The 16,442-nt window shown below is 38.4% G+C and overlaps 1 protein-coding gene across 3 annotated transcripts in view; it reads right to left on the reverse strand.

Annotated features, from left to right (window-relative positions):
• The window catches only part of SLC12A8 (solute carrier family 12 member 8), a 139,081-nt gene that overhangs the window by 2,456 nt on the left and 120,183 nt on the right, over positions 1 to 16,442 (reverse strand). For 2 of the 3 annotated variants that reach the window (XM_039253015.1, XM_039253014.1), the window contains 3 exons: positions 10,877 to 10,974; positions 10,207 to 10,324; positions 1,356 to 1,416 (listed from right to left, as the gene is read on the reverse strand). In XM_039253015.1, the coding sequence (XP_039108946.1) occupies positions 1,356 to 1,416; positions 10,207 to 10,324; positions 10,877 to 10,974 (277 nt within the window). The remainder of the gene's footprint in view (positions 1 to 1,355; positions 1,417 to 10,206; positions 10,325 to 10,876; positions 10,975 to 16,442) is intronic. The other variant, XM_039253016.1, reaches the window with a different exon arrangement.

Genomic DNA, 16,442 nt, shown 5'->3' on the forward strand with positions numbered 1-16,442 from the left:
ACTTTCCCCTACGAGTGACAGGGGAAAGTGCTTGTGTGTGGTGATGTAAATCACTCAGCCTGGTGCCTCAGACTGGAAGAGAGGCCAAGAGGTGCCCCGCCACCTCCTATAGCTTCGCAAAGGATGGTAGCTCAGTTTCCAGGCAGACAGGGGTTCCCCGCCTCCACACCACCTCCTCCCAGCCCTCTCCCTATTAGTTTCATGGCCTCTGCTCCTTTTTGCTCATCACCCTAGGCTCCAGCACCAAGGTTTCATTTCTTCACCAACTTGAACAGATTGCTAGTGCTTATAAAGAGTTCTCTTTAAAATAATTCTCAGGAGGGAGGAATGGGGAGTTAGTCAATGGGTGTAGGCTCTCTGTTTTGCAAGATGGAGAGTTCTGGAGATGGACAGTGGGGATGGTTGCATGACGATGTGAATGTACTTAAGGCCATCGAACCGTATGCTTAAAAAATGGCTAAGAGGGCAAGATTTATGATATGTGTATTTTACCACAATAAAAAGTGGGGCAAAAAAAGAAGTTTCTGAACTCACATCTGGGATCAATGGGAAAGGCTCCCATTATCTATTAGCAATGCTGGGGCATGGAAGGTGCAAATACTGGTAAGTGCGACCCAGACATCTATCGTTTCAGAAACAAACCAACAAAATGAAACCAAATAAACACTTGGTTGGGTCCTGCCTGGATTTCCCCAGCCTGCAGCTTCGACTCCTCACTGGTACTGAAAGGGGAGGGAAGTGATTTTCCAGAGTCCTGAGGCCTTCAAAGTTGAGGAATCATTGCTCCTGGCAGGGTGCTGGAGAAAGAGGAGAGAGATGAGAGCACTCCTGAAATCTTACCTTCTGCATGAGCCCTCCTCCTGCTTCTCAAGAAAGTTTGATCTTCCCTTTTCCTGTGTATTTGAACATGGAGAGCCCACAGAAATTCTCCAGCATCTCTGCTCTGTTTCTGTGTGCATTTTTACCAATACAATCATGTCAGCTACCTCTGATTTGAGATGGCAGAAGGGGAGTCTTTCAGGCCTTAATCTTGTGTAGGATTGTGTACTGATGCTGGTGTGTCTTCAACTGCAAACTCACTGACAGCAGCTCTCTTGACTCATCACCCAGCAATGAGATTCTAAATAAAGCCTCTATTCGTGATTCCTGAGGGTAAGAAGGGAAGAAACCTGACCAGAGGAAGCTTCTCATCAGCTGAGGCTGGGGGGCAGGGTGGTGGGGGGCAGTGAGGAGCAGAGTCTGAGTGTCCTTGACGTTGTCAAATGCCAGGCTCCCATTCCACGGTTCACGTAAACCTAGCGAGGGGCTGGACACCCTTTGTATCACACCCTCCAGGGCCCCAGAGTGGCACAGACCTGCAGGAAGGGGTCAGAAGAGACCTCATCCACCTGAGGAGGCTGAAGTTGGAGGCTGATCCTACAGGGAAGACATATACATAAATATTGATAAAGGCTCTATGTATGCACCCAAAAGCCCAGTTTTAATAGTGTGAATATACACTCCCCGACATGCACCGAGAATTAGCACAATATTTTTTTCCTTTTTCAGTTTAACTAAACTTCACTCATAGTAATATTCCAACAGCAACCAACTGAGGACTTTGTACTCAAATGTAGTTTTCAAAAATTTATTTCAAAAATTTCTAAAATCCAGAATCCCAAGAAAGAAACCAAATACGATGCTATAGAGGAAAACGCAGAGGATTTGCTAACTTCAGTCTTAGGAATTTAAATTTTTTTTGATAATTTTTTTTCTTAGATTCAAATTGATAATACATTAAACACATGGTATGAAGTCCCCTACTGGACTGTTCACTCCTTAAGGATAGAAAGGATGTCTTTTTCATCTTGGAACACTCATAGTATATCGCACCCACAGGACCTGGCACTTAGGATGTTTCAATAGGTGTTAAGTGAATCACACAGCTCAATATGCAGAAACGCCAGAGCCGAAGTTTGAATTGAGATTGTTGTGATACCAGCCAAATATCTTGACATCAGACACACTGATTAGAATAGGACTTATCAACTTTTTTTTTAAATCCATCCCTCCTTTGATGTGGGTTTTTTTTTAATCTCAGATAATAAATTATATATGTGTGTGTGTGTGTGTGTGTGTGTGTGTGTGTATAAAACTTTAGGAAATCAAATCAAATGTAATTTTCTAAAATGTTTCTCCAAACTATATATATGTGTGTGTGTATATATATATATGTTTGTATGTATGTATATGCTGGAGTGAATATATATTCACCATATATACCATACACATACATACATATATATATAATTCGTTAATAAGATAATATTTCATATATAATCAGAATTATGGGGCTTACATTAGAATCTTGGCTAATGTCAACAGTATGCCTCTAATAACATGTATTTCTTCAGTTTCATTTAGGGTTCTTATGGTTAATGGGAGGACAAATTTTTGATCTGCATTAATATCTGCAATTGCAAGAGAAAGTTCCTAATATATTTTGATAGTCTCAGAAGAAAGAAAATAAACATTTTACTGACCCTTCTTATGTGTAATCACTTAGATTCTAAATTACCTAAATTTTAGATGTAGATTGGCCTGAAGTTTTATTTCATATTTTCCTATGAATAAATTTCTGGGAAATATTTAGATTTCTTAATATCAAACTAATTTCTAAGAAATTTAGAAGCAATCACTAATGTAATCCCTATGTTAATCAAAATATATTCCTAGCTATGAGGACCTCTCCTTAACATGACTTTTTCTAAACCATTATTTTTTTTAATGTTTTATTTATTTCTGAGAAAGAGAAAGAGAGAGAGACAGCGTGAGCAGGGGAGGGTCAGAGAGAGAGAGAGAGGGAGACACAGAATCCGAAGCAGGCTCCAGGCTCTGAGCTAGCTGTCAGCACAGAGCCCGACATGGGGCTCAAACCCACAAACCGTGAGATCATGACCTGAGCCGAAGTTGGACGCCCAACTGACTGAGCCACCCAGGCACCCCAACCATTATTTTTAATGTAAGTGGGACTTAAACTGTTTAAAGTGCTTTTCTTTCAAAACCCTACATCAGGGGTACCTGGGTGGCTTAGTCAATTGAGCATCTGACTCTTGATCTCAAATCAGGTCTTGATCTCAGGGTTGTGAATGAAAGCCCTGTGTTGAGCTCCAAGCTGGGTGTGAAGCCTACTTAAACAAACAGACAAATAAATCACTACACATCAAACTATTCTAATTCTGAAGACTTTTTTTTTCTTTTCAGTTTGCCTGGATTGTTATGGTTTGATTTAGTTAGAACTTGAAACTAATTACTTCATTTTAAATTGGGGCATCATAAAATTTTGTTAAAAAAGGGCTCTCAGTTCGTGGGTTCGAGCCCCGCATCGGGCTCTGTGCTGACCGCTCGGAGGCTGGAGCCTGCTTCAGATTCTGTGTCTCCCTCTCTCTGGCCCTCCCCCACTCATCCTCTGTCTCTCTCTGTCTCAAAAATAAATAAACTATAAAAAAAAATTTAAAAATAAAAAGGGCTCTCAACTGTATATATATTTTTAACTTTATTTATTTATTTTGAGAGAGAGCACACACTCATGGGGGGAGTGGAGGATGGCAGTTGAGGGAGGGGTTTAGGGAGGCAGGGGAGAAAGAGAATTTCAAGCAGGCTCTGTACTGTCAGCACCAAGCCCGTAGTGGAGCTGCAACTCATGAGCAGTGAGACCATGACCTGAGCCAAAATCAAGAGTCAAGACACTCAGCTGACTGGGCCACCCTGGTACCCATCCTCTGTATTTTTTTAAACAGCTTTGTTACTGAGGAATAACTGACATATAATCAGAGTACTGACTATGTTTTCTTACTTTCTTTATTCTTGCCACTCTGGAATTTGTGGCCTTGATCCTGGAGGTGGAGCTAATTCCTCGAGACCACAAACTCCCCTATGAGCCTACTTTTGATATACAAACCAACCAATCCAGAACCCTTACCCTCACTCGCCTCCTTTGTTAAAGTCCCACACACCAAGCCAATACTCCCCTGCAGTAAATTACCCAGGGCCAGGGATAGCTAGTGACCACTCCTAGAGCCCAGAGCCCACCGAAATCATTCCAACTATCCAATCCTAAACTCACTCAGCTTCCTACTTGCCTCACCCATTCATTCCCATTAAAACTCCAATTATGGCTCTGAGCTTTGTTCTCCTCTCTTCCTCTTCTGCCTCCTGGTGACCAAGGCTGGTCCTTCCCCGTGTGGCCCTGAATGGTAGGCCATGCTTCCTGTTTCTAGGGACCTGTCAAGATAAACTTCTTCCTTCTTGACCATCACTGCTATGTGTGTGTACCTTATCATTTCTGTGCCTGTGTTTAATCTTGCTAATTAAAACAAATCCTGGGTACATTTTTAGAACAAACTACATGTATTTACAGTGTAAAATTTCATAAGTATTGACACATGCATGTACTGTGAAACCATTACCACAAACAAAATAATGAACATATCTACTACCTCCAATAGTTTCCTCAAGCCACTTCATAAGACCTCCCTCCCACGCATTCCCCGAACCCACAAACCCCTTCCAAAGGCAACCATAGATCTGCTGTCGTTATAGATTAGTTTGTATTTTTAATAACTATAGATATATGAAATAGCGTACTATGTGCTCTTTTTGTCTGGTTTCTTTCACTCAGCATCATTATTTTGAGATTCATCCATGTTATTGCATGTATCAATAATCCATTCTTTAAGAAAGAGTAAGTTCATTCTTTGTATTGCTGAGTAGTATTCCACTCTATGGCTATACTACAACTTATTTATAGAGTCACCTACTGTTGGACATTTGGGTTGTTTCTAGTTTGGGGCTACCTACAAATTAAGGTGCTATGAATATTCATGTACTTTTTTTGAGAGAGAGAGAGCAAGTGGGGGAAAGGGACAGAGAGAGAGGGAGAGAGAATCCTAAGCAGGCTCCGCACTCAACGTGGAGCCTGATATGGGGTTCAATCTCACAACTGTAAGATCATGACCTGGGACAAAATCAAGAGTCAGTTGCTCAACTGACTGAGTCACCTAGGCGCCCCCATGTCATGTTTTTTATGGCTATATGCTTTCATTTCTCCTGGGTAAATAACTAGAAGTATGGTAGCTGGTTCATACAGCAGGTATAGGTTTAACTTTGGGAGGGGGATTTTATTTATTTATTATTAAAAAAATTTTTAATTCCAATGTAGTTAACATACAGTATTATATTAGTTTCAGAAGCACAGTATAGTGATTCAACAATTCCCTACAACACCCAGCACTCATCACAAGTATACTCCTGAATCCCCATCACCTATGTCACACACACCCCCCCTCACCCTCTTGTTTAACTTTTTAATAAACTGCCAAACTGTTTTACAAAGTGACTGTATCATTTTACATTCCCACCAGCAGTGTATGATAGTTCACCGTGCTCCGTATCTTCACCAATGTGTGACACGGTCAGTATTTTTCATTTTAATCCTATTAATATGTATATAGTAATATGTTATGATTTTAATTGCATTTCCTAATGACCACTCATGTTGAGCATCTTTTCACGTGCTTATTTGCCATCGATTTATGTTCTTTGGTGAAATCTATTTAAAATTTTTGCCCATTTTTATTGTCATTTCCTTATTGAATATTGAGAGGTTTTATATGTTCTAGATACAAGTCCCTTATCAGATATGTGAATTGGTAATATTCTCTCACAGCCTATGGCTTGCCAGGATATTTGGAAGATCAGAGTTCTCAGTTTTGATGAAGTCCAACTTTTCAACTCTTTTACTGTACTGAGTTTTATGTCTAAGAAATCTTTGCTTCACTCATACAGTGTCCTATATTTTATTTCAGAAACTTTATAATTTTGGGTTTTACATTTAGTTCTATGATCTATTTTGAGTTATTTTTATGGTATACGATGTATGCATTGCAGCTTATTGTTTTGAATACGGATTTCCAATTGTTCCCACACCATTTGCTGAGAAGACATTTCTTCCACTGAACTACCTTTGCACCTTTTTTGAAAATCAACTGACCGTGTGTGTGGGGGTTAATTTCTAGACTCTCTATTTTGGCCACTGATTTGTCTATCTTGATGACAATACCATGCTATGTCAATTGTTTTAGCTTACAATCAGTCTCGAAATCAGGTAATGTAAATTTTCCAACTTAGTTCTTTTACAAAGCTGTTTGGACTAATCTAGGGTTTTCTGCATTTCCACATAAATATTTTGGAATCCATTTGCCAGTTGCTACACAAAAGGCAGCTGAGATTTTTATTGGGATTGTGTTGTATCTATAGAACCATTTGGGGAGAACCAACATTAAGAATACTGAATCATGTGGCTTAGTAGCTCAGTGGGTAAAGTATCTGACTCTTGATCTCAGCTCAGGTCTTGATCTCAGAGTCATGAGTTCAAGTCCTGCATTGGGTCCCACACTGTACATAGTGATGTTCAACTTGTTAACATTTTGTTATGATCTTTTGCATCTACATTATGAAGGATATTGGTATGCAGTTTTCCAAAGAGTTCCTATAGAATTAATATTCTTTCTTCCTTAAATATCTGGTAGTTTGCTTTAGTGAAGCCATATGGGCCTAGAGTTTTCTCTGTGGGAAGGCTTTTAATTGACAAGATATTTAGATTACCTAAATAGCCCTACATTTTTAAAAAATTTAATGCTTTATTTATTTCTGAGAGAGAGAGTAAGAGAGAGAGGCAGCGTGAGCAGGGGAGGGTCAGAGAGAGAGGGAAACACAGAGTCTGAAACAGGCTCCAGGCCCTGAGCTGGCTGTCAGCACAGAGGCCGACATGGGGCTCGAACCCACGAACCATGAGATCATGACCTGAGCTGAAGTTGGAAGCTTAGCCGACTGAGCCACCCAGGCACCCCACCTACATTTCTTCTAGAGAGAGCTTTGATAGTTTATATCTTTCAAAGAATTTATCCAATTTATCTAGGTTGTCACATTTATTGGCACGTAACTGTTTACAGTATTTCTTTGTCTTTCTTTTAATATCTGTAGACTCTAGTAGTGCCATCTCTCTCACTCCTGGTATTGGTCATTTTATGACTTCTCTCCTTTTATACGCATCAGTCTAGCTCAAGGTTTCTCAAGTTTATTGATGTCACATAACCAGATTTTTGTTTCACTAGCATTCTTTCTATGTAAAATTTTTATTGATGCCTAGTTTGATATTTATTGTTTCTTTTTTTCTTCTTATTTGGGATTAATTTGCTCTTCTTTCTCTAGTTTCTTAAACTAAAGGCTGGTCATTGATTTCAGACATTTCTTCTTTTCTAATATAAGCATTTGATGCTACAAATTTCCTTCTAGCTACTGAATTAGCTTCATCCCATAATTTTGAAATGTTACATTTTCATTTTTGTTCAGTTCAAAATATTTTGTAATTTCACCTTTTTTAATGTTTATTTTCTTTATTGTGAGAGAGAAAGAGAGCATGCAAGCAGAGGAGGTGCAGAGATAGAAGGAGAAAGAAAGAATCTCAAGCAGGCTCTGCACCGTCAGCACAGAGCCTGACATGGGGCTTGAACTTACAAACCATAAGATCATGACCTGAGCCAAAATCAAGGATCAGAGACTTAACCAACTGAGCCACCCAGGGACCCTTGTATTTTCACTTTGGACCCTGAGTTATTTAGTTTCCTTAAAGTTCTTAGTCATTTAGTGTTATTTAGTGTTCTTTGGCTTCTAAATATTTTGATAACCAGAATATCACTCTATTACTCATTTCTAATTCCCCTTTGGTCAAAGAACATACTTTGTTCTTGAATTTACCTAAGTGCTTTGAAGTTTATTGTGACTTTTTTTTTTTAATCCTAGAATATGTTCTGTCTTGGTAAATGTTCATATATACTTGAAAAGAACATGTATTCTGTTGTTGTTAGGTGGCATGTTCTATAACTGTCAATTTGCTTGGGTTTGTGGATAATATTTTTCAAGTCTTCTAAAGCCTTACTGATCTGGAGCACCTGGATGCCTCAGTCACTTAAGCATCTGATTCTTGATCTCGGCTCAGGTCATGATCTCACAGTTTATGAGACTGAACCCCGTGTCAGGCTCTGAGCTGACAGTGCAGAGCCTGCTTAGAATTATCTCTTTCCCTCTTTCTCTGCCCCACTCCCACTAGCCTTCTCTCACTCTCTCTCTCTCTCTCTCAAAATAAATAAACATTTAAAAATAAATAAATAAAGCATTACTGATTTTACGCCTACTTGGTGTTGGAATTGCTGACTATAATTATTAACTTTTCTATTTCTTTTTGCAGTTCTGTCAGGTTTTGCATGATGTTATTTCAAAGCTCTTTTTTTTTTTTTTAATGCTTATTTATTTTGAGACAGAAAGAGAACATGAGCAAGAGAGGGGCAGAAAGAGATGGAGAGAGAGAATTCCAGGCAGGCTCTGCCCCTCAGCACATAGCCTGATGTGGGGCTCGATCTCAGGAACTGTGAGATCATGACCAGAGCAGAAATCAAGAGTTGGACGCTTAACCAAATGAGACACCCAGGCGCTCCTCAAAGCTCTATTTCTAAGAACATAAATGCTAAGGTTTGTTATGTCCTCTTGATGAATTTTTCCCTTTTCCTTTATGAAATGACCCTCTTTATCTTTGATAGATTCTTTTCTCTGAAATCTACTTTGTCTGGTGTTAGAATAATCAGTCCAGCTTTGTTTTGATTCACATTATCATGATATTATCTTTTTCCACCCCTTTGCTTTTAACTTATTTGTGCCCTTATTTTTTTTTTTAATGCTTCTTTATTTATTTAGAGAGAGAGGGAGAGAGAGTGTAAGCATGTGCGCGTGTGCGAGCAAGGGCAGGGCAGAGTGAGAGGCAGAGTCCCAAGCAGACTCCATGCTCAGCATGCTCACCCATGTATACCATGTGCCTTTATATTTAAAGTCAACTTCTTGGGGCATCTGGGTGGCTCAGTTGGTTGAGCGTCTGACTTCAGCTCAGATCATGATCTCATGGTTTGTGGGTTCAAGCCCCACATTGGACACTGTGCTGACAGCCAGCTCAGAACCTGGAGCCTATTTCAGACTCTGTTATCTCCCTCTGTCTCTGACCCTCCCCTGCTCACTCTCTCTCTCTCTCCCTCTCTCTCAGAAATAAATAAAACATTAAAACAATTAAAAAAATAATAAAGTCAACTTCTTGTAGGTAGCATATAGTTACTTTTTTGTTGAATCTGACAATCTCAGAGTTTGGACGTTTGAATTGTGAATATTTAAACAATTTATATTTAGTGTGTTTATTGATATAGTTAGGTTTATATAAACCACCCTTCTATCTGTTTTTTGTTTGTCTTATATGTCCTTTATTATCATTTTCTTTTTCTTGCTTTATTTCTATTTGAGCATTTCTTAAATTCAATTTTATCTTCTTTATTGGCTTAATAGCTATAACTCTTTGTTGTATTTTAGTGGTTGCTTTAGGGCTTGTAGTATATCTTTTTAACTCATCGTGGTCTACCTCTTTTTTTAATGTTTATTTATTTAGAGAGAGAGCATGAGTTGGGGAGGGACAGACAGAGAGAAAATTTTTTTTTTCTTTTAATGTATATTCATTTACTTTTTTTTTTTTTTTTACAAATAGTTTATTGTCAAGTTGGTTTCCACATAACACCCAGTGCCCATCCCCACAAGTGCCCTCCTCCATGCCCATCTCCCCCCTCCCTCCCCAACCATCAGTCCTCAGTTTGTTCTCAGCAGAGAGAGAGAAAATCTTAAGGAGGCCCCACACTGTCAGTGCAGAGCTCATCGTATGGCTCAACCCCATGAACTGTGAGATCAGGACCTGAGCCAAAATCAAGAGTCAGTCACTTAACTGACTGAGCCATCCAGGAGCCCCTATCATGGTCTACCTTTAAGTGATATTATAGTATTTCACATTAGTATCAGAAACATAAAACCATACGTTTCCATTTCTTTCTTCCTCTCTTGTGCTACTGTTGTCAACAATTTTACTTCCACGCATCTTATAAACCTTACAAGTTATTATTCTTTATTTGTTACTATTTATGGGCATGTTATATTTTTCCTCCTAGACTAGAAGCTACTTGAAAATGAGATTCATATCTGAATTAGTTGGCATTTAATAGGTGCTCAAAATGCTTTTTTTTTTTTTCAATGGATGCTAAAAGAGAAGAAGGAAGATGATGGAAAAATGGCTCTGCTTCTTACCAAGGTGAAGCCCTGGACTGGCCCGACCAATGTAGAAATACACAATGGCAGCAACACCCATGTTAATGAGGGCGTAGACCCACTGGATCACAAACATGATGAGAAGGGACCCAACAGCCTGTGGAAACAGAATAGGAAGGCAAGTCACCTAACAGTTTATCACATGGTAAGCAAGCCACAAGGTAAGGGCCTCAAGAAACAATAGTCCCTCTCATCCACCTCTGATCGCCAGAAATTCTAAATAGTTGAAGCTCACACATAATTCAAAAAACTGAAGTTAAGCAGATATTTGAGAACACACCCACCCAAAAGGATGCTGTAATCAAAACTATCAATAAATAAATATCTACCCTAGCCCCTTGTCCTACTCCTCCTTAGAAGAAACAAATTAGAGTGAAAGTACGTTAATTTGGTATACCTAGAAATTTAGTGACTCAGAGGTTATCACAGATGTTTAATTATTTTTAAAGTAACCTACTGATTGAAATAAGTGGTTCATTAAATATAAGTTTGCCATTTGTAATCCCATCTAAACTAATGTAACAAACTTAAATCACATTGCTCCTAATTAAGACTGCCCTTTTTCCTCTCCCCTCTGCAGCTCCCTAGATCAATGTCTCTATCTGAATTCTTTCTCAAGGACAATTGAGATCAAAATGAAGTAACTCACCCCTAACAGGGAGACCCAGGGGTTGCATATGTGGGTATAGAAAGAAGTTGGTCTCCTCTGGATATCTTGTTCCTGGAGCCTAGACTTCAGGAATAAATCTAAAAAATAAATGAACCAAATCCTTGGTTACCAATTTGTTACCAAACTCTTTTCTATTTTTAAGAGTAAATACCAATGAATTCCTCTCCTCTAGTTTTGTAACTCAGCCAAAAAACAATCTCCATTCACCTCTACCATTAACTCCCTTGACCACACTTGAGTAACTATAGTAACTCAATGTTACTCAATGTATAGTAACTATACATCTCTTAAATCATGATTTCAATCTATCTACCCCTGCTTATCACTTCTTTTTTCTCATTTACTCTCCTGTCTTCCACCTCAACTATCCGTAGCCTACAGAGGGATCTTCAATTTGCCCTAGTATGTTTTTGCTTTCTATTACTTATCTCCTTTTTTCAGTACCCTCTTACCTAGCTAAGATTCTATGGTCCTAGATTAAGTGCATTCCCTTGCTTACATCACCTGCTTCCACGCTTCTACACTTCCATTCCTCAACGGTGTTACACCTAGTCAACTCATTCTCCTGCTCTCTGATGTAACGAATTTACAACCTCTTCTCTCAAAAGAGAGCTTTTATATTCTCTCATCACCAAATCTACTAAGCCATTTGCCTCTGTGCCCTCTTTTGTCCTTTCCTCCTTCTACAGTGGATGAGTATTCCTGGTTCTTACCCAAGGCACATCCCTCCACTCGTGCGCTGTTCAAAGGCTTTGCTTTTCCATCATCAGTTTTTCCATCCTTTACTGAATCATCTCCACCAAATACAAATATACTGTAATTTTCTCCCACCTAAACAAATATTTCCCAGTCATTCCTTAGCTACTGCCCTATTTCTTTATCTTCCTTAGAGCAAAACTCCTCAAAAGAATTGCCTGTACAGTTTCTACCTCCCACTATTTCCTCAGTCCGCTGTTAAGACTGTAAATAACATTCCACTAAAAATACTCTTTCTATGGTTCCCAATGATGTGAAACTTCAAATTCAATGGTCAACACAGTCCTCATCCTTTCAGACAGCATCTGACACAAGTGATCTCTTTCTACTTGTTGAAACACTTCCTTCTCTTGATTTCTAGGATGCCTTGCTCCCCCGGTTTTTCTCCTATCTCAGTAACCACTTCTTGTCAGTCTCCTTTGCTGGCTTACCACTTCCTTCCAGCTCTCAAACACTGGAGTATCACAGCATTGATTTAGTCCCCAGCACTCTTGTTATTATATATACGGATATATTCACTCCTAGGAGATCTCATCTCGCCCCAAATGGCTTTAAATACTATCCACATACTGATGTTCCAAGTTTATATCATCATCCACCTCTCCCTTGAACTGAAGTTTTGAATATTAGTTGTCTTCTTAGTATCTCCCCTTACACGGCTAACAAGCACCTCAAACTTTAACATGACTACAGCAGAAAGCTATTCTCCTCAGGTCTTCTTCATCTGCATAAATGACATCATCATTCACTCAAATATCAAAAATTTATCCTTAACTCCTCTTTTTCACATACCTACATCTATTCCATCAGTAATTCCTGTTGACCCTACTACCAAAATATATCCAAAATATGACCACCTCATTGTTCTCCCATCCTAGTCCAAGCCACTTTCATCTGATTTGCTGTATTGTGCTCCTGTATGAGAAACCAAAGTCAGAGTACATCCAGGATCTCTCGCATCTAGGTGTGGCCACAGGACCAGGTTCTCACCAGTGGAATGTGAACAAAAGTGGTAAGTGTCACTTCTGCACCAAGGTCTTTGGGAGAATACCTTGCATGGAGGAGAGCTTCCTAGACTATTAGTGCAAGTGAGAAATAAATTTCCGTTGTGTTTGAGCCACTATATTTTTGGTTATTGTTATAGCAGTTTAGCCTACCTTTATATATCTTCAACAGGCATTGGTTTTGCTCTGTTTTGTTTTGTTTTGTTTGTCTCCTTAAAGCCTAAATCTGATCATATCACAACCCTGACCTGCATGGCTCTACACTGCACTGACCTTCACTTTCCTCACTGTGCTCAGCTTCTATCCTCTCCCCTGCCACACTCCTCACCAGTTACTGCTGCATCTCTGCTGTTCTTGGAATTTGCCAATCCTATTCCCACCTGTACCTTTATACACACTATTTTCTCTGTCTAGAATTCTTCCCCAATATCTCTACATGGTTCACTCTTCTATACAATTCAGTTCTTCATTAAAATATCCTCTTCTCAAAGATATCTGTTCTGACAAACCTATCTGAAACAGTACCCTTTCTCTCCACCCTAGTCTCTCTCTCTATCCTGTTACCTTGCTTTATTATCCATCATAGTACTTATCACGTACTGACATTACAGTTATATATTTGTTTGTTTGTTTAGTATGTGTCTTCTCCTATAGAATGCAAGCTCAATGACAGCAGAGGCCTTCTATGTCCATACAGAATGTCCCCCACTCCTGAAACAGCATTTGAGATGTAGTAAATCTTCATTACATGTGGTTAAATGAATAAAGAAACCATCCTTGCCCCCAGGGTAGTCTTTATCCTTTCAACATCCGTCTGCCTTCATCATGTGCTTCGGCTCAGGTCATGAGCTTGTGGTTCATGAGTTCAAGCCCTGCATGGGTCTCTGTGCTGACAGCTCAGAGCCTGGATCCTGCTTCAGATTCTGTGTCTCCCTCTCTCTGCCCCTCTCCTGCTCATTCTCTCTCTCTCTCTCAAAAATAAATAAAAATTTAAAAATATGTATCAAATATAATAAAAATAATTATGTCAAATTTTAAAATAATGAATTAAGTAATTTTATAGAAGTTACATAAAATAAATATTAACCTGATTTGTTCATTTTAGCCACTCTGACCAGTGTGAAGTGGTATCTCAGTGTGGCTTTGATTTATATTTCCTTGATGATAAATAACTTGATGGGGTGGGAGGGAAGTGGGTGATGGGCACTGAGAGGAGCACTTGTTGGGATGAACACTGGGTGTTGTATGTAAGCCAATTTGGCAATAAATTATATTAAAAAAATAAATATTAAACCACCTCTGAAAATGCACTCCATATCTTTATCAGAATAAATAAACACATAGTTCTAGTTACCATGTACAAACCAAGAGTGTGGATTGCAATAGTCCACAAAGGATCCTGTTACAAGTTCATGTAGTATTTTATTATGTTGATAATACAATTCCTTTAACCACTTTCCAAATGTTGCACGTTTAAGAGATTTCTAATTTGCTACTAGCACAAACAATTCAGCCATGACTATCTTGAACACATTTTATGGTTTGCTGTTTGGTTTTGAATTATTTCCTTGATATACAATTCACCCAAATAGATTTACAAAGTCAGGGCAATGAAATGGTTTTATATTTCTTATTATATCATGAAAAATTATTCTTCAGAGAGAATTAACCAGAGATGTTATGTCAACTATGCTTCAATAATAAAAATTGAAAAAGAAAGAGGAGGAGGAAGAGACTGAACAAACCAGAGGGACTTTCAGCAATGGCAATGTGAAGTGGTCAGGGAATCCTTTCCACAGAAATAAGTATACAACTTGTCAAAATAATAAAAAAGCAATCATTCAGCAATCATTCAGCAATCATTCAGCTCTAGAATTTACCAAATGGAGACAAAAATTAAGAAGTATTTATTTTTCAAAAACTGCTAGAGCTGAGGGTCTGAACAGTGAGATCCCATGGCCTGGTCTCCCATCCTCATTCTGGTTCTTACCAGCATGGAGCTGGTCAGAAACCAGCAGCTTTGCTGCCAGAGGAGGCAGACTTGTGAGTTGTGCCTTTATAAACTAAATATGGTGAATACAGTAGAAAACTGAAAGGGAAAAGTCCTCAGTTTTGCTAGCCTGAGGTTGCAGACCCAGCCAAGGCAAGCAGTGGACAAGTCAGAAATTTAATGGGAAGATCTAGAAATGAGAGAGCCACAGAAAGATTATGGAAGGACTATATCTCCCCATATTTCCCTGGCTGACAGGAAAGCTATGCTCCTGCCTGGGGAGACCAAATTGAGACTGGCAAAACCAGGAGAGACTGGAAAACTAGCTCCAACTTTGACTGCTTCCCAACCAATATACAGATCCACTGGCAGAGGGTGGAGCCTTATGGGCCACGTAGGCACAAGGGCAAACTCCTAGGAAGCCAGGCTAAAAGTTAAAAATAAGAATAAAAAACTGAGTAAAGACATCAGAATCCACACACCAGACAAAGACTTCAAAAAGACTTCAAAGCAGCTAGTATAACATGTTCAAAGAATTAAATAAAAATACAATGTCAGTGACTTAATAGAAATATGATACCAATGACTTTCAAAATAGGGAATATCAACAAAAACATATAAACATTACAAAAATGAAAATTCTACAGTTAAACTGTACAATAACAGAAATAAAAAAATTTACTCTATGGGCTTAACATAAGATTTGAGATGACAGAAGAAAGAATCAGTGAACATGAAGATAGAACAGTAGAAATTATCCAAACTCAGGAACAGAGAGGAAAAGGTAGAAGAAAAAGGGACAGAGCCCCAGAGATCTGGGGGACAATGTAAAGTATATCAACTAACATGGAACTCCCAAAGAGATTGGAGAGAAAGAGAAGAGCAGAAAAAATATTTGAAGAAATAATGGCTCCCAAATTTGATGAAAAGCTTAAATCAACAGATCTAGAAGGAATGAATCCACTAGAATTGCTTCCAGCAATGTGTACATACACCTGACTACCACAGACCTATTTTATTTAAATTTTAGATATCTTAATAGATGTTCAGTGATATTTTAAAGGTAATTTAATTTGTGTTCATTGAATTAATACAATGGCCTAGTTTACAACAGATACAAGCAGCATACACCTTATACAGTTTCAGAACACAAATTCTAAAGTGAAATGGACCTGTGTTCAAATTTTGGCTATCTCATAAACTGAGCAAATGTTTAACTTCTCTATGCCTCTGTAAAATGATAATAACAATGCCTAAGTCTGAGCTTAGAGGAGATAATCTGTTAAGTGCTTATCTCAGTGCCAAGAACATTGGACATGCTTGAAAAATACTGGCTATTTTTAACTACTAAGAATATTTAACACTTAACAATAAAGGTTAGTTTGTTGAATGAGCAATGAATGAATCTGGGCATTGATTTTTCAAATGTAAACTGCATATTCATCTGCACACTTCTCTTTAGTAGAATCTGGATTTTGACCTTCCTATTTTAAAAAATAATATGCATTAGAAGGTATGCTTTTATCAGCTGTGCTTGTCAGAATAATTGTTTCCTTCTGTGACACTGTGTTGTACAAATGTTTTTTATTTCTCTTTAATCAGATCCTTTTCGTCTTTGATGATAGTCTTCAATAGTCAGAAATATCTCTCTTGCACAGCTGTTACAAATAAGAAATTCATGGCTATATAAGGTAAAAATACAGCCCAAGTTAATCTTTTTGATCCATTTTATTTCAACAATGTTTACTCAATAGTGATTTGATTCTTCTTATTATATGACATCTGGCTTGTCACA

Source organism: Hyaena hyaena, unplaced genomic scaffold, assembly GCF_003009895.1.
Source record: "Hyaena hyaena isolate Hyena2069 unplaced genomic scaffold, ASM300989v1 scaffold_434, whole genome shotgun sequence".
Lineage (NCBI taxonomy): Eukaryota > Metazoa > Chordata > Mammalia > Carnivora > Hyaenidae > Hyaena > Hyaena hyaena.